This window comes from Vidua macroura, chromosome 1 (genome assembly GCF_024509145.1).
Source record: "Vidua macroura isolate BioBank_ID:100142 chromosome 1, ASM2450914v1, whole genome shotgun sequence".
Lineage (NCBI taxonomy): Eukaryota > Metazoa > Chordata > Aves > Passeriformes > Viduidae > Vidua > Vidua macroura.
The window spans coordinates 8,708,145-8,729,867 of NC_071571.1; the positions used below are offsets into that span (position 1 = coordinate 8,708,145).

At 41.0% G+C, this 21,723-nt stretch overlaps 1 protein-coding gene across 2 annotated transcripts; it reads left to right on the forward strand.

The window, feature by feature from the left end:
* Positions 1-6,666: 6,666 nt before the first annotated feature.
* NOM1 (nucleolar protein with MIF4G domain 1) lies at positions 6,667-21,330 on the forward strand. Of its 2 annotated transcripts, none has more exons than XM_053993942.1 (11): positions 6,667-7,740; positions 8,501-8,625; positions 9,586-9,781; positions 11,660-11,983; positions 12,455-12,565; positions 13,395-13,562; positions 14,152-14,273; positions 17,982-18,114; positions 18,485-18,616; positions 19,321-19,430; positions 20,304-21,330. In XM_053993942.1, the coding sequence occupies exons 1-11, from the start codon at positions 6,808-6,810 to the stop codon at positions 20,479-20,481; spliced, it is 2,532 nt and encodes an 843-aa protein (XP_053849917.1). In that variant the 5' UTR covers positions 6,667-6,807; the 3' UTR covers positions 20,482-21,330. The 2 variants fall into 2 exon arrangements, with proteins under 2 accessions (XP_053849917.1, XP_053849907.1); XM_053993932.1 differs by having other exon boundaries at positions 6,807-7,740; positions 9,586-9,748.
* The last annotated feature ends 393 nt before the right edge of the window (positions 21,331-21,723 follow it).

Below are 21,723 nucleotides of genomic sequence, written 5' to 3' on the forward strand. Positions count from 1 at the left end.
AAACCTGTTTCGGATTGGGCAACAGAAGGGCCAGCTGTAGCTGTTGAATAATGAATTCTCCCTTAAAGCAGCATGGGAAATAACTCTCACACAGTAATTTCTGTAATCTGCTAATAGTGTAGTTTCATAACTGATTATAAGTGGTCTTGCTCTGTGCTGCTACTGGAAGAAGTTCTCTTCCCTTTCCCACAGCTAGCTACCTCTTTGTGTAGCTGAATCGCAAAATTAAGCCAGGCCAAATTAAAAACTTTTTTGTTCCATTCGGATCAAATCTTGAATTTGGTGCATTATGCTGTGACTCCTGGTGTTAACATGGGGAAATGCATTACCTGGACAAATTCGTGGCAGATTGAGGTTGACATAAAGAAGCTGCAAAACTGCAGGTTTGAAAGATGGCAATCACTTGAAAGGGGAAGTCATCAAGTGAAGGAGTAGATTAGGGTGATATCTAGTTTTACATACTGCCAGACACAAACTGTGTAAACACGAGGTTACTTAAGGTCATGTGAGTATGGTTTTGTTTTGCTGCCATGACCTTTGCATGAGTCACCTAATGATGTATCTGCAAGGCCATTGCCTGCAGGTAAGCCAGTCATGGAAGGCAGCCTTTCACCTTGGGCTAAGGTAGTCTAAGGCACTGATCATCTTGTCCTGATGCAAAAGCCTAAGATGAATTAGATGAGGGGTTTTTGTTTCTAAAAGTCATTATTTCACTCCATTTGACTATAAACAGAGAGCAAGGAGACTGGCTCAGCTGTAGGTGTCTGTCTAAACTGAGGGAGAAGATCTCCTTGTCTGTCCAGATTAGATCAGTGTGGCTATTTCAAAGTACTTTGAGAGAAGGGTCTGTAACTAGAGATGTGGCAGGCACAGTCCACCGCTGCACCCTGCTTATGGTCATGTAAATAGAGCTCCTGATCAGGAACTGTACCTTAAATCAATACTACATTATACATAATAACATCATGCTTCATAAGAACTGGGATTAAAATATAGAATGGCAGCCAAAATGTATGAATTGATATCATTGTTTCAGTACAAGGTTGCTGACACCCTGGAGAGACCTCCAAATGTTTCATTGTATTTGGCTCAGACATACATCATATTTTGCATGTTTAGCAAAGCCTTGGGAAAAATGCAGTAAGACTTTTGTTAATAGCTAGGAGCACCTCACTGAGCTGAAAAGGCTGCTGGAGATTGTCTCTGGAAATGATCACCTTACACCATGTACCAGAGACAGGGGATGAGGAGGAGCACTGCACACTGCTACTGCTGCCACTGCTTCTGTGTCAGTGGCACAGCATGTACTCTTGTCACTGTCTTCACTCTTATAAGTAAATAAACAAACAAATAGATAAAAGGTGACTTTAACGAAGTAACAGTACCTGTTTAGTTTAGGGAATTTGTTGAATTCAAGCCTTCCCAGGTATTTATTCTGGAGTGTCACTCTAAGTGTTCTTTTTCTAAAGTTGCCTTGTCAGAATTAAAGAAATAGCTAATAAAGAATGAACTTCAGGGAACAGAATTCCAACTGGGATGTTAACGCTAAGTAATTAACAACAAAGGAGAAAGAACAGAGGGAAAAGGATCCCTTGGTATGTATGTACAGGTTTTTGATGAAAACTGCCTTCTAGATGACAATAGAAGTATTCATTAGATAAGGTTGGTGTTTAGCACTAAGTCTCCCACAGGGACAATTCTTGACACAGAAGCTTTGATTATATAAATTTTGTGTGAAAAATGCAAAGTGCCATAATGTGGGACTTTGATCAATGGTGCTATTCTGATTTACAATTGTTTTTTTTAAACTATGATGGGCACAAAACACTAATTTTAAAGCTCATTTTAGTTGAAATTTACCTCTTCCTTTTAATAGCAAGAAAGTAATCTGATTGCATTTTTTCAGTCATCCTTGTGCAACATTAGATAATCTCCTTATAGTTTAAAACTAAAAATGCTAATGGATTGGGGAAATGGGTTTCTGCTTTCACTCAGCATATCTGTCTTTTTTATGCTTGTCTTTTGGATCATTTATCTAAATAATAACCTTTAGTACCCACTCCTTCCTTCCAATGAACTAAAAGATATTAATGATTAAAATCAGTGAATATGCATCTTTTCCCTACTTGAGTTTTGCCAGCTGAGGTTTCCACTTTCATCTTCTGCTTTTTTGGAGGGGAGGGGGAAAGCTACAGACATCCTCATGTGAAATACTCATGGTTACTTTCTGATTTGTCTCAATCAAAAGGCCTAAATGGGGTCAAACTAATGGCAGATCTCTTTTAAGGAGTATCACCAGCGAGCACTGACTCAAATGACATTGATTTCAGGGACTAAAAGAGAGAAATTACATTAAAAACTCAGCAAACAGCTTTCAGTCAGCAAATCTGTTGGGTCAGCCCCAGTGAAGAAGCAGGAATTGCACCTCAAGGGGAGGTGCTGTGGGTGGAACTTCCTCAGACAAACTTGGAGATACAGAAGGACACACTTGTGTGGCTTTAGTCTCAGAACGATGGAAGGAAGTTCATTTTGTACAAAGGCAGCAGAGGGAAGATAAATGACCAGCCCAAGGTCGGGTACAAAGATGATGGAAATGTGGGAGAAAGTGCCAGAACATATATTTTTCCAGACTCTTTGTGTAGTCAGTTTTCAGCATGCCTGGCTAAACTGTCTACCAAGACTGCAGGAATTGCTTAGCACCTACACCCTGTGGGGTAAAAAAAAAAAAAAAAAAAAAAAACTAAAACAAAACCGAAAAAAATACCAAAGAAAAACCAAAAACAAACAACAACCAAAAAACCCCAACCAAGATTCTAAGCAACATGGATGTATCTCTAAAGCATTACAGAAACCACTTTCTTCACCTACCAATACCTTCTGCAATAGATGGGACTGAAACACATCTGAAGAATCAGCAACTTTGTACTGCCTTAAGACTCTGGAAAATGTTTTACAGAAGAAAAGTGTCCTCCCACAGACAATCTTTCCCAGCAGACCGAATTTCAGTTCTGCTGATCCCAGTGGTGACTACATGACATGGGGAGAGGCAGTAGATGGATGCTGTGCTAGATACTCATAGCAGAGTCACTTGCACTGTTTGGGGGCTCTCAGTGCTGAGAATAAATTCATTCTGGCAAGAAGCTTTTATTCTGTAGAGTCAAAAAAGGCTTTGTATTTAAAGCCATGTGCTTACATTACTCAGGTTGTTTTCTCCATTGATGAGAACAAAGAGCCACCCTTATGATCTCAGTCTAAAAGTCTTTCTGGTGCTGCTTTGATATTTCCTGTGGTGATAAATATTCTCAATAGCTGCAAATTACAAAAGAGCCAGAATCTACCTATGTGCATTATGTAGTCACTAAGGCACATTTTCATGGCATGTGGGAGGTGATCAGGAGACAATAGCAGACAGGCAGCTGAAGGAATTGCATTCTGCTCATTCTGCTGAGGGCTGGGAAATAATAATCCATTAATATAAAGTAATAGGAAAGAAAACCTGTTAACAAAGATTATCTCAGCAGGAAGCAACAACTCTATATGAACTTACATTTCCAGTGAATCATGCCATTATGCTCAATTTCATTGCAAATGTGAAGCCTGCCCTCGTGGCTTGTTCTCTGATGTGGGATCACTGTCAAAACAAAGAACAATTACAAAATGTTCCCTCAACTCCAAATTCCTGTTTGGTAAGTGATGCTCACATGATGCAGAGATCTAAAAGTGAAATTTGTGAAATGGAAACTGGATTTCCTCCCTTTTCTGGTATTTAGACAACACAGGATGTTGGAAGAGTCCTTGGCAAGAGTTTCTAATTTATTCACATTTTAGACCTTAAGAAGACTGTATTTACCAGGTACTCAAAGCTAAATTGGTAAATGTAAAATAATAAACCACAATATTCTGGGATAGGATCTGAAATATTTGTTGCAATGTATTTCTTTTTTGTATTTCTTAATATGGCATAATTAGATTTGAATGCTGGATTAGTCTATCAAGCAGATTAGTATTTCTTTATATATTACATTTTCTTGACTATGATATTTATATTTTGCCTGAAATATTGTTTTAATTCTTTGAAAGTATTTTTACTTCAAAACAGGCAATAATAGTTCTATCCACACATTTTGCAAAAGTAACATGCCTATTTTGACCCAAATTTGGGATTATGGCGTTTAGCAAAATACATGCTCTTCACATTTTGCTTTGTGACATGAATTATTGAAGAAGGCAAATAATGGCATTTTCTCTCTTTGAAGATACATGAAATTTCCCATTATTGGAAAGCTCTCTTTCCCTGACTAACAAATTACATTCTTAGACACAAGGAAGATGCAAATCTTAGGGTTCTAAAAGCACCTAATATTTTCTCAAATTATATTCAGCTGTATTTATCTTGCATTCTGGCATGCTGCTGGATTACTGTTATCAATAAATCTATAAATAGGATGCAAAATGCATGTGAGCTGTCTGTGCATGAATAAAGAGTGGCCTGGCAATAAATTACAACATAATATATAGTTTAAAATGTAGCAAAAGGAATGCCTTGACAAATCAATGCAACATATTTTGTCAGTGAGGATGAAAGATTCATTATGCATCAGCCTTGAGAAAGCTGAATTTCTGAGGCATGGGTCACCTAGGACATATGATGTAATCAGAGAATATGGAAACATGCATAGAAAGACAAAAATAATCTTCTGAGTAATAAAGCCATATTAAATTGTCAGGTAAAATGTAAGTCCTGTGCAGTACTTCCAAAAAGAGGTCCAAAAGAGGTCAGGAGTACCAGGACAAACAAAATGAAACCTGACTTCCTCTGGATTTGGCCCCCACAGCAGGTTCAAGACCAACTCTTTTTCTGAAACTGGGTCTTGTGTGCTGGCTTTCATTTGTGTTTTTCTTATGTCTGCTAATGTCTAGCCTCACCTTGAGGCTCTTTGTACAGCCAAGAAATTCCTCTGCATGCTTTTCAATGAAACTTGGGAAAATTCAGTTTTGGGGAACTCCAGTCATCTGCCAGACATGAATGGCACATATCCAGCAGGCTCCATAAGCCTGGAGCACAGCAGAGACTAAAAATAAGACTGACCAATTGGTTTTCCTGCCGACAGCAGCAAACTGCCATGGGACATTTAATTTCCCCTGATCACATGGATGACAGACAAGCTGTCACCAGCTGTGCAGAGCCAGGAGGATGCATGCCTGTTGCAGGGACACAGGCCCCAGCAGTGGCATCACCTTGTCCTGAATGCTGGTGAGGGTGGAAATGCCCCAAGAGAAGTTGGCACCAGTCACAGAATGCCAGAATGTGTCAGGTTGGAAGGGACCACAGCGTGTCATCTGCTCAAGCAGGGTTATCCCAGAGCACACAGCACAGGATTGCATCCAGATGCTTCTGGAATTCCTGCAGTAAGGGAGACTCCATATCCTCTCTGGGCAATCTCTTCCAGTGCATGGTCACCCACACAACAGTTCTTCATCATGTTCAGGTGGAACTTCTGTGCATCAGTTTCTGCCCATTGCCTCTTGTGCTATTGCTCGGTACCACTGAGAAGAGCCTGGTCCATCCTCTTGGCACCCTCCCACAGACATTTATATACATTAATGAGGTCCCCTCTCAGTCATCTCTTTTAGAGGCTGAACAGGCCCTGCTCCCTCAGCCCTTTCTCATCAGAGAGATGCTCCAGTCCCTTAATCCTCTTTGTACCCTCCACTGGACTTGCTCCAGGAGCTCCATGACTCTTGTCCTGAGGAGCCCAGAACTGCACACAGCAATCCAGATGTGCCTCACAAGAGCTGAGTAGAGAGGCAGCATCACCTCCGTGACCTGCTGACAATGCTGTTCCCAATGCATTCCAGGATCTCATTGATTTCTTGGCCACAAGGAAACCCTGGCGACTCATGAACAGCTTGTCATCCATCAGCACCCCCAAGTTCCTCTATAGAAGACCATGGATATGGATGTTGGCTCTGGCACACTCAGAAAGAGACACCTGAGCTTGGCAGTGTTGGAAGGGGTTTAAAATGTGGGTCTTGGCAGGTGGAGGGGTGGCCAGGGGCTGGTGTCCCTCAGCTCCTCAAGAGGCATCAGCAAGAGCCTCGTGCCCCATGGGAGCCTTGTGACCACAGCCAGGGCTGTGACGGACAAATTGCTCCAGTCCCTGGTGCAAGACAGACAAGCCTTGCATTTTCTTTCTGTAGCATGTCTGAAAACGGGCAACAAAGCTGGTTAAGGGCCTGTAGTATAAATCCTATAAGCAGTGGCTGAGGGAGCTGGGGTTGTTTAGTCTGGAGAAAAGGAGGTTTAGGAGTGACCTTATCACTCTCTACAAGCACCTGAAAGGAGGGTGTAGCCAGGCGGGGGTCGGGCTCTTCTCCCAGGGCAAGTGTTAGGACAAGGGAACAAGTGATAGGACAGGGAACAACCTGAAGAGAGGATGTTCAGGTTGGACATTAGGAGAAATTCACAGAAACGGTGACTGGAATGGACTGCCCAGGGATGCGGTGGAGTCCCGGCGCCTGGAGGCGTTTTCTTAAGCACTGCACTTAATGCCACGGTCTAGTTGCCATGATGGTGTTCGGTCATAGGCTGGACTCCATGATCTCAGAGGTCCTTTTCAACCTAATTTATTCTATGATTCTTAAATACATTCACACAAACGAGAGCATCTCTACCGACCGAGCGCCTTTGGTGCGGCACTCCAGGGCCCCGTCCCCTCAGAGCTGCTGCCGCCCGCGCCCAGCAGGGGGCGCTGTGCCCGGCATGGCGGCCGCGCGCCGGAAGCGGCAGCCGGGCCCCTTTCCAAGATGGCGGCGCCCAGGCGCGGTGTGGCTGCGGGCCGCATGAAGCGGGGGGCGGCCGCCCGCGCCCGCCGCGGCGGGAAACTGGACCGGCTGCGGCAGGCGGTGCAGGACTACGTGCAGGCGGCCGGCGGCCAGCCGCCGCTGGCCCTGCTCAAAGATTCGGAGAGGCACAACCGCAGGAGCCGCCGGGACGCCAGGAAGGAGAAGCGCAGACTAAAGCGGAGCCGCCGCCGCCGACTCCAACGCGGGGAGCTGGTGGAGGTTCCCACCGCCCCGGCCAAGCTCCCTCCAGCCAAGCCCGCTCCAGCGAAGCCGGCCCCGGCCAAACCCGCTTCGGCCAAGCCCACTCCGGTCAAGCCGGCCCAGGCCAAGCCGGCTCCTGCCGCCCGCCCCGGAGCCCCGGCTTCGCCCGCCGCTGGGAAGCAGCGGCCCAGGCCGGTGTCGGCACCGGTATCGACAGCTCTTGAGGCCCCCTCCGCCGCCGCAGCCACCTCGGCGCGGAAACGGGCCCTGCTGGAAGCCAACGAGGAGGAGGAGAAGGAGATCCGGCGGCTGGAGCGGCAGCTGGGGCTCGGGAAGCGGCGCAAGAAGCAGGAGGGGCCCGCGGCCGAGCGGCTGCCGCAGAGCTTCCTGCGGGACGGGCTGGGATACGTGCTGGGAGCGCTGGGCACACGGGCCGGGCTCAGCCAGCTCTGCGAGAGCAGCGACGAGGAGGAGCGGGAGGAGACCGAGCCGGGGCTGCGGGAGCGCCCGCCGGGGAAGGAGGAGGATGGTGAGGACGAAGAGGATGGTGAGGACGAGGAGGCTCAGGAAGACGCTTCAGACGCCTCCGAGGCGGATGACGTGGAAGGACTTTGGGAGAGCGAGAGCTCGGCCCCTGAGGACGGCGGGGTGCCAGAGGCCAGCGAGCCCTCGAGCGAGGAGGAGGAGGCAGAGGTAGGATGTTCAGCTAGCACAGATCTGCTTCCCAAAGCACATCCCACAGCCTACACACAGAGCAGAGTTGCATCGCCGCTGTTAAGCCCAGGTGTTCGCTGTCCAGTCGGGCCACGTGGAGTGTTGTCCTGGTTCAAAACAGCCGGGCCCAGCGACAGTGTTGACTTGAGGGGTCTGCCAGGTCCTGGAGACACTCGTTAGCCTGACCGAGTGAGGCTGGTGGCAGATAATACCCTACAGCACAACGCATGTTGCAGCTGTGTGTGAAATCTGCAAATAAAAGGAGCTGCCCTGGCATTCGAGTGTAAGGATATGATCAAGCCCTTCTGCAAAGAGAGCTTGTGTTGAAATCAGCAGCGGTTACACACTGAAGTGTTACTTTCTGAATGATCTTAGAGGTTCTGCCAGTATTAGGTCTTGTTGAATAGGTAGAGAAGAGGAGGTCACACAGGTCATTTAGCCTTCATGGGCCTAAATAAAACTTGAATAAAACCAAGACTTAAGATGCCAGGTTTTAATGACCATAACTTAAAGAAAGTTAGGGAAGAGGGGCTTTGCTGTCATCAAGTTTGTCATAAAGGGTAATTTTTTGCCTGCTTCTTTTCTTCATGTTGTTCCTTTTGTGTTGATTATTAGATGGTAAGATATATCTTTAACTAAAAGTTTGGCACTTTAGTCTTAAATAGAAATGTATATTTGTGTTCAAGTGTTTAAGATACTGGTCTCATCTGATACCTTGTTTTCTTGTTTTCCTCCTAAGAGTGATAATCACGGTGCTACAAAGTATATTCCTCCTCAAATAAGGAAAGCGCAGGAGACACTAGATGACAAGAAAAGAGAAGAATTGGGAAGACTGAAGAAAATGGTGAATGGCCTCATTAATAGGTAGTGTAATGAGGAAAGTCATTAATCTTTCTGGATCAATGTGACAATGCTCATCATTCAAGCCCAGGTGGCAAGGATGTGACTTTTCTCTTCACAAACTGATTTTAAGTTGGCAATCATGTCTGCTATTGTTAAGAATAATTATCTTTATTGGTGTAAATTCTTCAAAGTTAGTTATTATAGATGTTGAAAAATCTAGAAAATAAATTTAAGATTGGGCTGGATTCCACACAGCAGTTCCCTGCAACTGCTAGGTATAATTCACTAAGTGTCAGTTGGAGTATGCTTATTAAAAAAAAAAAAAAAAAAAAAAAAAAAAACAAACAAAACTCAGAAGAAAACAGGTTTTGGTTTCTTTTGGGGTTTTTAAAATAAATTAAATTTCTCCTATTTACGCTACAACTGAGGAGGAGCAACCTTTCCTCGGTTAAAGTACTGCAGAACAGAAAAAGTAATTAACATTCATTTCAATTTTAGAGTATTTTTTAAATCAGAAATCTACTGGCAATTTTCATCTGTTACCTGTAAAATCTAGACTAGTGTTTGTTCAGTCATTTGAAATTTGATATACCATATATGTTAAAATATGAATTATTTTCATACTTAAGGTCTTCAAAGACTGTGATGTGCCACAGTTAAAACTACTAAAACCAGTCTCTTTTCGTAATAAATGTGTTCAGTGTGACAGCAAGAAGATTGACAGTGCTTGGTAAATACTGCTGCTGACATGTTTTTACTTGTAATTTTTTTAAACTACACTAGAATTAAATGTACTATAGTTTTTTAGTTTAGTAAACACAGAAAAATACAAAAGATTCCTTCCAGTCATCAATCTTCAACCTTTTCTTCTTAAGTCAAACTAGTTTCTCTAAAAAGATTAGTTGTTTGTTGAGTGAACTCAAAATTGTGGAACCATGTAAGGAGAAGAAAGAGTGAACATTGGATTTTGTTTCTCCATAGGTTGAGTGAACCAAATTTATCCTCCATCAGTGGACAGATGGAAGAGCTCTACATGGCCAACAGCAGAAAGGACATGAATGACACTCTGACAGACATTCTCATGAATGCCTGTGTTACTGCAGTTGCCATGCCTGCAAGACTCATGATGGAGCACGTCCTTCTGGTCAGCATCCTTCATCATAATGTAGGAATTGAGGTAATTCTTGTGCTGGGGACAAATTTTGTATAATAATACATATTGTAGAGTGTTTTTCTTGACATTTTGTTTGAACTACCTTGTCATTTTTAACAATGTGGCACTGACAAGCACCTTGAGTTGAGTTTCATCAGTATTTTGTGGCTTCCACAAGTGAAAAGGTCTAAGCATTCTTCTGTCTGTCTTTCTGCATTAGTTCTTAGGACACAGTATTTGCAAGGCTTCCATAAGTGAAAGGGTCTAAGTCCGTTGCTTTGTCTGATTTTATTTCCTCCATGAGTTACCACTAGTCAGTTATAAACCCATCATTTTTTCATCACAATCTTTCTGCAACCAGTAATCAAAAGTTTCTAACCTTCAGCTTCTCCTCCCTTTAGTTACACTAAACCATTTCTGTTCTCATGGATACATGAGGCTATTGTTTTATTCTTATCTGTATATCCAGATAAGAAAAGTGTTGCAACTACAGGAATCCTTTTAAAATGGTGGATAAACTTCTTTTCTAAGCAAATCAGGCAAATCATCAGTGGAATTAAGTAGTTATAACATGGAATATTAAAACCTTCAAAAAGCATAGCAATTTTTGGAGGGGATTTTGCTTTGTGTTTTTAAGCCCGATGAATGAGGTAAAATCCCTCTTGCCCAAGCTGGTGCTGAAGTTCCTGATGTCAAAGGGAATATTTTAACTAATTTCAGTGAAATGTCTGTCAGGACATGAAGTTGTTTCAGCAGTGTGTTCCTATTAGATGACTCCTTTCTTCCCCCCACATCTCAATGCAAAAGGTGTATTAATGCAAGTTTTTTCAGTTTGTCATACTGTGGCCTGAATGCTGGCTCTGAAACCATGTTAAATATCAGATGGATGCAATTAAAACAGCTTTCTGCCTGTAGCTTTGGCATTAAACTTTTATTTTGTCCCTCTTTGCTGCTTGAAAGGCATTTCTGACTGCAAATGCAATGTTTCTGTAAAATAAGTGTACAATATGTATTACATGAAAATGTGATAGTACAGCTGCACTGAAGATTAGGTTGAGCAATGCAGAAGTTGCCCTGTGTTTATAAATTTGTGCAGCCATTGGATAGTTAACACCTAAGCTGAGTCAAGGCTTGTAATGCAGGTAGGTACTGCTGCTGGGACTCCTGATTTTCTTAAGGTCAGCAGATTTTAACACAATAATAATGGGTGAAGGCCTTCCTTAGCAGCAATGTATTCATTACCTCCCTGTGTTTTAGAGCCTATAGGCTTTCTAATCCCAGCCTTTAGCATCAGTTCTCTCTTCAGAAATAAATATATTCCAAAATTTCTTTTCCCAGCTATACTGCTGACAAACATCTAAGAATTATCCCACTTCAAAAGCAGCTTCACCTTATGCTCAGCAACTGTGAAAACTTGGTATTTTGGGGATTTTTTCACAATATTATTTTTAATCCTTCTGCTAAGGATTTTGTTCTGGAATGCCAAACTCAGGAATGTGTTTGCTTTTTGACATGCAGCTTTTCCTGGATGAATGACTAGCAGTAACAGCATGCTAGTCTGACAGCTGGAAAGATGCTAATATGTGTCCATGAATATTACGTAAATAAATGCTGATGTGTGTATATGGTAGGTTCATAATACTTGTTTTTCTTGCACAGGCTTTTAAAGGCACCTGGATATGAAATATGAAGTGTAAATAACATAGACTTCTACAAAAATGTCACACCACTTAAATATTTGTGTATGTAAATGTAGAACATCCCTATTGGTTGAAAGGAGCAACAGTGTTTCTTTAAAATTAATAGTGGCAGTGACCCAAAAATGAGTTTTACAGATGTCTGTAAAATCTACTTAGTGTTAACTGCTGGATTTTTTTCCCCCCTTAATGGAATTGTTGCCAGGTCGGTGCTCACTTTTTGGAAGCTGTGGTGAAGAAATTTGATGAACTCTGTAAAAGTGATGCTGAAGGGAAGGAATGTGAAAATCTGCTTGCCTTGATTGCTCATCTGTATAACTTCCATGTGGTTCATTGCCTGCTGATCTTTGATATTCTGAAAAAGCTTGTTAGCACTTTCACTGAAAAAGAGATTGAGCTGATTTTGTTTCTTCTGAAAAATGTGGGCTTTTCCTTGAGAAAAGATGATGCATTGGCTTTGAAAGAACTGATCACTGAAGCCCAGAGGAAAGCAAGCACAGCAGAGAAGAAATTCCAGGATCAGACAAGGGTATGTGTTTGTTCTAAAGATTTCATATTCTCAACAGCTTGTAGTAAGTACTTGGATACATAGTTTAATTTGCAGAAATGTTTTCTGCTGTATTCTGTTCAGGTTGTAAATTGCCATTAGTGTGGCATTCAGTTATTTGCATTCTTCTTGTCTTTCTGCATTACTTAGAACACAGACACCAAAATGCTCATGATGGGTGAGGCAGGACTGGTTTGTGTCTTACACAATGGACAGTTTTTCTGTTTTGTGATACTTTGTACACTTCAGAAAATGGTCAGGTGTTTAGCAGATGAAGCTTGTACACTAATTAATGTAATAGGGATAAAAGTAAGCATGTTGTATTTAAATGTTGGTGTATATTGGCAGCTGAGCTGCTTATTCTCACATAATAGTAATTTCAAAGCACACTCTTCTGCTTTAATTAATAAACCCACGGCTTAGAATTTACAGAACTATTTCTTTTCCCAATAGGTTCGATTTATGCTGGAGACCATGCTGGCACTTAGGAACAATGACATGCGTAAGATTCCTGGCTATGATCCTGAACCGGTTGAAAGACTCCGCAAATTGCAGAGAGCACTGGTGAGAACTGTCTTGGCTAGTGTGGCCTTGTTATTCTTAATCTAGGAGTAATTATTTGTACTGGATTTCAGCTTTCTTGGGGATTTTTTGTTGGTGTGGTTTTTTTGTGGGTTTTTTGGGGTTGTTTTTTGTGTGTGTTTGTTTGTTTGTTTGTTTTTGACAGAATGGGCAGTTTGTCTAGGACAACCCAGTATAAAAGGGATGAGAGTAATTTATCAGTGCAGGATGTGCATATCAAGTTAAGAGGCCAGGCAAAAACAAGCTGGGTAACCGAGTTCTGTAGGATTTCCTCTCTTAAATTTTTGCATTCCTTCTGATATGCTTCTAGACTCTGTTGTTGAAAATTCTTATTTTGTTCAGAGTTTAAAATTTTTGTTATTTGAGCTGTACAATGCACAAGGCAGTTTGTTGTGTCATGTTATGTAGTCACAGGTGTTCAAAAGGAAAATCATGACCAGATTGTAGGATGCTGCAGTGTCAGCATCCTCTGAATTCTAATTAAACTTTGTGACTGGAAAATGTCTACTTTTTAGATTAGTATCTCTTTTTTCAAGTAAAAAACCCAAGAGCTTCTACATGTAGATTTATGCAACTCTATAAATTTTTAAAATTACAGCATATGGGAAACTTGTACTTTCTTTTCAGGTTGCTGATTGAAACAAAGGTTAGGGAGGAAACATGGGAAGATCTTTATGAAGAGATTATATGTTTAAAGTTTTTGTTTAAAATTAATTTTAAGTAATTAAAATATTTTATTGTTGTAAGAAGAGAGAATAAAGTTTCAAATAAAAGCTTTTGTGTTATTTTTATTTTTGTTTCGTTATTCAAGGTTCACAGCAGTGGTTCAGGAAAAGACACCCAGCTCCGCGTGTCCCTGGAGTCTCTCCTCAGTGCTGACCAGGTCGGTCGCTGGTGGATTGTGGGATCATCCTGGAGTGGAGCACCAATGATCAGTGATACAAAAAAACAGGCTCAGCAAAAGCTGCATGTAGGAAAGGTAAATCCAAATTGTAAGTCTAAGTGTTTGTGATCTCTTGAAGATTTTTCATATGTGTCAGTTCATTTCAGCGCCCACCAAAAAAAACCTCCACATGCTCTTGTAAGAGGAAGCTTTTGGATTATAAATTCTGTTCTCCATTTTTTAAAAACATTGTACTCATGTGCTTTATAAGAGCTGTTACTACAAATATGGTATAGCTTGTTTTTTCTTATCCAGTGGAGTTGCTAAGGTGAAAGAAGCGATTTGATTCAACAGTGGGTTTGCTAGTAGGAATTCTCACAGGTTGTGGTGTCTGTCTGTGGCATATATCTAAGCTGATCCCAAAAGTAATGTGATGAGATGGTCATAGTGAATTACTTATGTTAAAGAAGCATGTCTTAAAATTAATTGGCATAATTAAAGTAGATTAAAATGTATTTCCATAGTTGAAAAAGCTCCTGATGATGGCTGTGCCTCTGGACAAAAGCTCAGGACCTTTGGACTGGTGATTCATGGTTTACTGGAAAACTTCACTGATGGAAGTCTGTACAGAAATAGCTTTTTTTAAGGCAAACAGAAATAAAATAGCATATAACTTTATTTTCAGGTGAGTTCAAAAATAATGGAGCTTGCTCGTAAGCTGAGAATGAACACTGATATCAGGAGAAGTATTTTTTGTGTCTTGATGACGAGTGAGGACTTCATGGATGCCTTTGAAAAACTTCTGAAGTAAGTACAGCCTAGTACAGAAATCAGCCCAGAACTAAAAATAGGTTGAAAATGCAGCATTTCTGGTCTTAAAAACATTCAGATGATAATGCAATTAAAAGAAGTGCATAGCTAGGGATCCACATAGGATAAAAGGGTAGGAGAAGGGACTGGAACGCTGCTGTAAGGATTAATGGGGGCAGGCAGAACTGACTGGCAGTCAGAGGAAAGGAATAGCCCCTGTTGTTGTCACTCCTGGCTGTAACTGTGATTTGCAGTATCTTTTCATGTAAGGAGCATGTGTCTTTTTGCATTGGAGCTGTGTATCGCAGTAAAGTGGATGGAAGGCTGCTGCAGGCTTCTTTCCTTACAGAGGCAGACCAGAAGCCCTTGCAGAACATCTTTTGGGTTTTTGCTGGATTGCTGTGATTTCTGTACTGCTGCCACTTCTTTGACTTCCTGCCATCTTGTTAAGCCATCTCTGCCCATACTTGCATGACCTGGTAGTGTTCTAGCACCTTCACTTCCCTCTTGCAGAATTTATTAGCTTTGGGTTTGCTTCACATGAAGACCGGTTCACTTACCCCTTGACAAGCAGCTCTTCAAAAGGTGTGATCAGGGAAGAGCTCAAACTAAGCCATTCCTTGTGTTTGTCAGAATATTATTTGTAAGTCTGTAGGAACTGGGAGGGGAGAGATCAGATCTGAACTTTTCTGTCTCAGCCTTGTAACTCAAGGGTATTGTCTTACCAGGATGGCATGCAATTATTTAATTTGCTTACCAAACCAAAACAGACTTTGTAATAAAGTCAACTAATATTTGATTAAATGCCACTTTCGCAAAACACTGCTTGGACTTGAGACTGTGATGGAATCATTCCAATATCTTAATATGGTCTGTTCAATTAAAAGAAATTAGCTGCTGCTGCAGCTCTTGCCAAGACCTGGCAGCTCAATTTGCAAATTGGACTTGACTCTCATCTGTGCTATTTAAGCTAGTACCCAAATCTGAATACTTACAGGCTTGGCAGAAAATCTCTCTGCAGGCTGCCTGGTGTGTGTTGGTGCTGATGTTTATACAGCAAACTCAAAGAGAGGAATTCTTAAATCTGCCCACATCTGGCAAAGTATAATGGAAAGTACACATAATTGTCAGTGAAGGAATTAGCTTCAGTGTGAACATGTGTTCCAGAGTGTATGGGAATTTGTATTTGTATGTTTGATGTCTCATGGGGAAGAGCATATAAGAAATATTTTAACTACTCTTGTTGATTCATCTGCTGCTAGTTCTGTGGCAGAGTTGAGGTGTGGTTAAAGGATGATTTAAACTATTTGAAATCCAGGCTGCTATAGTTCTAGTCCCTTTCCTCCTTACTGCAGATGAAAGTATTAGTTTGAAGCCAGAACAGCTCCCTGAAGTGGCTCAGTGATTGCAGAAGTGTCAGTGAAGAGGGAGGGCTGGGACCATCACGCCTGACAAAGAGGAGGGAGTGAGACTGGATGCTCTTCATCAGCTTAGAGGCCACACCTTCACAAACCACAGCTTCACTCAGGAGAGAGAATGAATGCTGTTAAGTTTGATGGAGAGGCATTTTTTGAAGTTATTTTGTAGACATAAAGAATTTGAGAAACTTCACATCTCAGAAAATACTGAGCCACTCGTGAAAGGCTCAGCTATCCTGTTGGAGTGAGATTTGTAATTCAGGATAACTTTATGACAGCAAGTTTTTCCTTACAAAATGACTCAATTTCTTGCTAAATACTCACTACCAAAGTGAGTGTATCTACTAATATAATTTTAAGTGACTTAAAAGGTGATTTAAGAGTTGCTGGTTTTGATCTGAAGGCAGTGATAGTCTTGGGCTTCAACTGATGATAACTAACCTACTTGGAGGCAAGCTTCTGCTGGTGACAGATAAACTACTTCAGAGGCAGTTATCCCATTTACAGCAGGATCAAGATATACAAGTCCATGGGAATACTGTAACTCATGCATAATTGAGTCAGTGAGGTGGTTTCACATTCTTTATCAAAAAATATCAGGCTTACGAAATCCACACAGGTTTATGATGATGCTCAGCAGTGAAAGACAGTCCAGACTCTTAAATTTTAGATGTTTAGGAGTTCTAGTTCTGTGAAGAAGTGAAGGTAAGAAGAAAATTGAATATCCAAGTGTTGTCACTTGGTTACAGCTCTGGCAACATGAGTATTTCCTAAATAAGCAAATCATGATAGGAGTGATGGTGAACAAGTAGAAGGAGGGTGTGCCAAACTAGTGATTGCAGTGTAACTTCCCAAGTCCTCTATTAAATGCAAATCTGATGGCTGAAAACCTGTATACTTGTAAAAAAACTTTTTGTTGCTCTGAAGTCAGATGGAACTTGGCTGATGGAAGAGCAGGTGGGTTGTGACAGACACAGCACTTTCAGTACTGACCCCTTTTGGAAGAGCAGACTTCTAAATTTTTACTGCTCATTAGCCTAGAAATCATCCCAGCTTTTCCTACTGTAAAACTTTAAATTCTAGGGAGTTTGGGCTCAACACAGAATTTTCTCTGTTAATCTGGGGTGTCTGTGGTCACATGCAAAATGCAGATGTCTGGAGATGTGTCCAAAGGAGGGGTATTGGCATCAAGTAATGACCAACTACCCTACAGACAGTAAAGCAAGTTCCAGTGGAGTCAAACTTGGTTGAAAGTACTCTTGAGTTGTACTAATACTCTGTGAAATTTGAACTGGAAGCAATGAGAAGAATTTTGTTTTATATTTTTCAGATTCTAATATGATGCATTTTTCATTTTAATTGGTTTTAATGTTGCCAAGCAATTGGCAGCATTAGGAAGTTGAATCATATTATTCACAGACTAGGTGCATTGTGAGTTAGTCACCATTCCATGCCAGAGTGTCTCAGCCCTCTTTTACACTGGTCAGCTGTTGGAGTGGAAAAGCTGCTCAGTCCTTGGCCTTCATACTGAGGCAGCCAACATAAGATGGATAGATACATAGATGGTGTTTTCTCCAGGCCTTTTTTTTTAAGGTGCTTTGTAATCACTGACTGTATCCCCTTAGGCTACTATCAAAAAAAAATAATAATAATTTAATGTATCATGTAGCATGGATTTGACACAGAGATTTAAAAATTCATATCACCAAGTGAGAAAAACATTTAAGAATATTTTCTTATCCCTTCTAAGTAACACAGAAGTGATGGGCCCTGGAAATGTTTCTCCAAATAGACTTGCACTGATCCAAAGGCTGGTTTTCCTCCCATGACCATAAGTACAAGCATGAGATTATCACAATGGGACCCTACAGTTCTTGTTTCATTATTTAGTCTTTGTTTCACTGTTTAACCCTTGTGGTGGTATCTGTGGTAGTGTACCAGCAGTGCTACTGTTGCAAACATGGAGTGGGATACCTTTCCTTTCCCGGGCAATGATAATGCTTTTATCATTCCACTTCTGTTTCTTGAGGTCTTACTTTTGCATCTCCTCCTCCATAGTGCTTCAGCATTTCTACAGAGCCATACCAGGATACTTGTTTAGCCAACACTCTTAAAGGTTGGAGTCCATTAGGAGTTTTAAAGACTTCATAGGTACTTTGTAACAAGTAAAATTTAATGTCATGTTTGGAGAGGTTTTAAAGTATTACTCTCAGATGTTGACTGTAGCTCTTACGTTGTGTCAGCAAGTTTTTCCTTGCAAAATTCTCAATTTCTTGCTAAATTTTAGGCTTGGCCTGAAGGATCAGCAGGAGAGAGAAATAGTTCATGTCATCCTTTACTGCTGCTTACAGGAGAAGACATTCAACCCATTCTATGCATTTTTGGCTAACAAGTTTTGTGGATATGAAAGAAGATTCCAGGTAAAGACAAATCTGTTGCTTCATTTTTTGCTTCATGTTTTGTGTCACGACTGTGGTTAGGAAGGCAGTTACTGCATACCTGAGAATGGATGCATGCCTGTTAGGATCTTGATCCCAAGGAAAAATTCTGCTGCTATGGCTAAGCATTCAGTAAGGCATACTCATGGTCAGATCTGAATAGAAAAAGAAATGCTGAATTTTTCTTTGTTCTGTTTTATGCATTTTAAAATAATTGGAACGGCCTGATCAAGCATTTCTGTTAATTAAAGGAGGGCTTATAAAGAATACAAGGTCAAAAGGTTTGTTATGTTGTTGCTCAATTAAACAGCCCCTTGATTTGTAGGTTTGTTTTTTTCCCTTTGACTTTTAGGTGACATTTCAGTTTAGTATTTGGGACAAAATCAGAGACTTAGAAAACCTCTCAGCAGCTGCCATCTCCAACTTGGTTTCACTGCTGGCTCACTTAATAAGGACAAAATCACTGCCACTTTCAGTTCTCAAGGTTGGTGTGTTTTCTTTTCAAATCCTTCTGTGTTTTCTCTGCATTTGCTAGTTCTGTGGAAGGCATATTTTCTCTGTTACTTTTCTGGCACTTTAGCTGATTATCCTAAGACAAACCTGTTTTAAAATTACCAAATTGTTCCAATTGATTATGGTAATGCTGTCATCTGGGGAAGGGAACCTGTGGTGACCCAGACATAGAAAAAGTCTACATTTCTTTATCTAGAGCAGTTGTGAGATTATTTCCTTTGGAGTATCCAGAGTTGGAACTGAGGCCCCTTCATTAGCAGGCTTTGCCTGTGGTTTTTGTGCTATGGTTTTTAGCTGATGTTATTAGACAAGAAAGTGCTGAGTAGATTTCTTGGATTTCAGAATGGGTAGTCCATAGAATTCTATTAGAAGAGTAACTGGAATGTATTAAACAGGCAATTAAATGGATTGTCCCAGGTACTTACAAAGTATTATCTAATTGAGAAAGGACATCTGGTATTCTGGTACCAGTAGACTTCTATTCCTTAGAAGGTTCTTTGCTTTCATTATTGATTGGCTTTTGGAGACAGCCTTCTCCAGGTAATTATTCTGTGCTAAACTCAAGGCTCAGTGTATTCAGAGGCCAGTTGATGTGCTAAAAGTTCTTCATTTAGGAGAGAAGACCAGCTGTTTGAAATACTTGAATTAATCTAATTCTCCCTCTCTGTTTGCCAGGTGATTGAATTCAGTGAACTGGACAAACCCAAAGTCCGTTTCTTACGGCAGGTATTAAGCACGCTGTTAACCAAAGCAGATGAGGAAGAAATTACTGACATTTTTATGAAGTAAGTGATCACTGGCATCTCCAGAGAACCCTTGTTGAATAGTAATTAAGAAGATAAGAAGTTTGCCTATTTTGTTTGGAATTACACTGTGCCTTTTCCACACATCAGCCCTCCATCCCTTAAAATGTGAGCTCTTCCTGGCTGAGTGGGGCCAGTGTGTCATATGTGTGTTGGTACAGGCTCTGATAGAGATGCAACTGTGTTATACAAAATAAGGCTTCCAGATGTTCAATGTATCATTTTGGTCATAGGATTTTCATGAGCAGAGCTCTGTAATTCCCTGTTTCCCTTATTGCTGTACCACCTGTGTGCAGTGGAATTCACTCTCCCAGCTGTCATTGCTAGGATGTATCTTAAGAAGGAAAAAGAAAGGGATACTAAAGAGGCAAATGTTTGTGGTATTTTTAATGGATTTTTTTATCAATGTTCTCTGAAAAACCTTATTTTTTATATGGGACAGGTTTGCCTGGAGAGGCTGGGGAATTTCCATCCTTAGAGATGCTTAGGACTTGAGTGGATAAGCCTTGCAATGTCACATAAAGTTTGAAAAAATTAGGTGGTGATGTTTCAGCTGTCATGCAGCAACACAAGGAAGCTTGAACATGGTGTTTGCTTTGTTCTTTGCTGTAATGTAATTGTTTATATAAAGCAAGCCTTAGGCTGCAATATTCCATTTTATTGTTGAGGCCAGTTGTATGTCAAGTATTTGGGCTTTTGCCAAACCAAGGTATACTTGGTAATTTGACTTCTTCAATAAAACCTCTTTTATAGGCTGGATTTTTTCCTACAGCTCTATTTGAAGAAGATGATAAAATTAAGAAACTTCTGAAACAGGGGAAGACTAAATTATATTTTTGATCTGTATCTTTGCAGGATATCTGACAACCCCAAACTGGGAATGCTGCGGGAAGGCTTGAAACTCTTCCTTACCCACTTCTTACTGAAACATGCCCAAGCCCAAAAGAGTGCTGAAGAAGCTGGGTTGTTAAAAGAGAGAGTGGAACTAGCAACCAAGGCTTTAGAGGCAAAAGAACCCAAATTGAAGCTATAGTTATATTTTTTCTAATAAAACATACAGGAAAACCGATCTGGGGTCTTTCAGACCTAAGGAGGAGAGCTGTGTTACTCTAAAGGATCCATTTTTTTTAATGTAAACAGTTACTTCACTCTATGTGCTAGTTAGAGGTTTAATTGAAGGGGATACAAGGCCTTTTTGAAGAAAGAGAAAATGCAGTTTTGTCATGTCCCTTTTTGGGACAAGTGCTTCATGTTGATGGTTGGTATCTGGAGAAGAGGGTGAATTTCTCTTCTGTGATTCTTTGTTAGCGGTGGTGTTCTGCATTGCATATTCTAGCCTTTCATTTAAAGTAATAAAAGAAGCAGCCTTAACTAAAGGCTTTTAATAAGGAGCCATGGTACTCACCTGAAGAAAGGGGCCACTAGATGGCACAAGCACTGGTGAGTCGGCTGGGGAAGAAATCGACTTTTTTCTTAAAGTGTTGGAAGTTATTTGCTAATTCTGTGAATTGATTCCCTGACTGTGGGTCAGGAAAAGATCTTCAGTTGGATTCAAAGCTGTAGCAAAACAACTTGAAGATCTGTCTTTGCCCAATTATATTGGGTTTAGAGATCACAGCATAGTTTTATGGCTTTTTTAGCCTGTTTTTCACAGCTTTAGAATTGGAGTTGCCAAATCACTTGTGTTAATCAGATTTTTCTAGACATAAACAATATCATCAATATGAGTCTTAAGAAGAGAATACCTCCCTTAAGAGTTTGCTCGGATTTTTCATTTGGATGCTTAAAGAAAAAATAGGCACATGTGTTTCTGTAACACTCTGTAAATGGTTTGTTTCTTTTGCCACCTTACCACTACACATTAAACTGCCATTTTTCTAAATGCTTTGGTGTTTGTGTTAGCTTTACTCTGGCTGGCCTGCAAGGAAGGGAATGACCTTAAATTGGGTGGAGAAGGGAAGTGCTTTCTTGTCTGCATGTGCATCTGTGATCTACCTGTGTTGGAGTTGTCAGCCCTGTTTTCTGTAGCCAGACTTGCCTCTGATGTTCAATGGGCCATTTACTTATGGTGCTTCCCAATTTGCCTTTGCTACCAATTGATCTGTCCCTGTTGGGAAAAATTATTTTTTAATCAAATTGTTAAAAATAGCATATTCTGCTTACTCAGGTCTACTGTTTCCAGGTGGAGAAGTGCTTCCCCCCACAGCCAGGGAGCTGTTTTTTCTCACCTTTCCTCTGAAAGGATAGGGCAAGCTTTAGAGGAAAAAGTATCCTG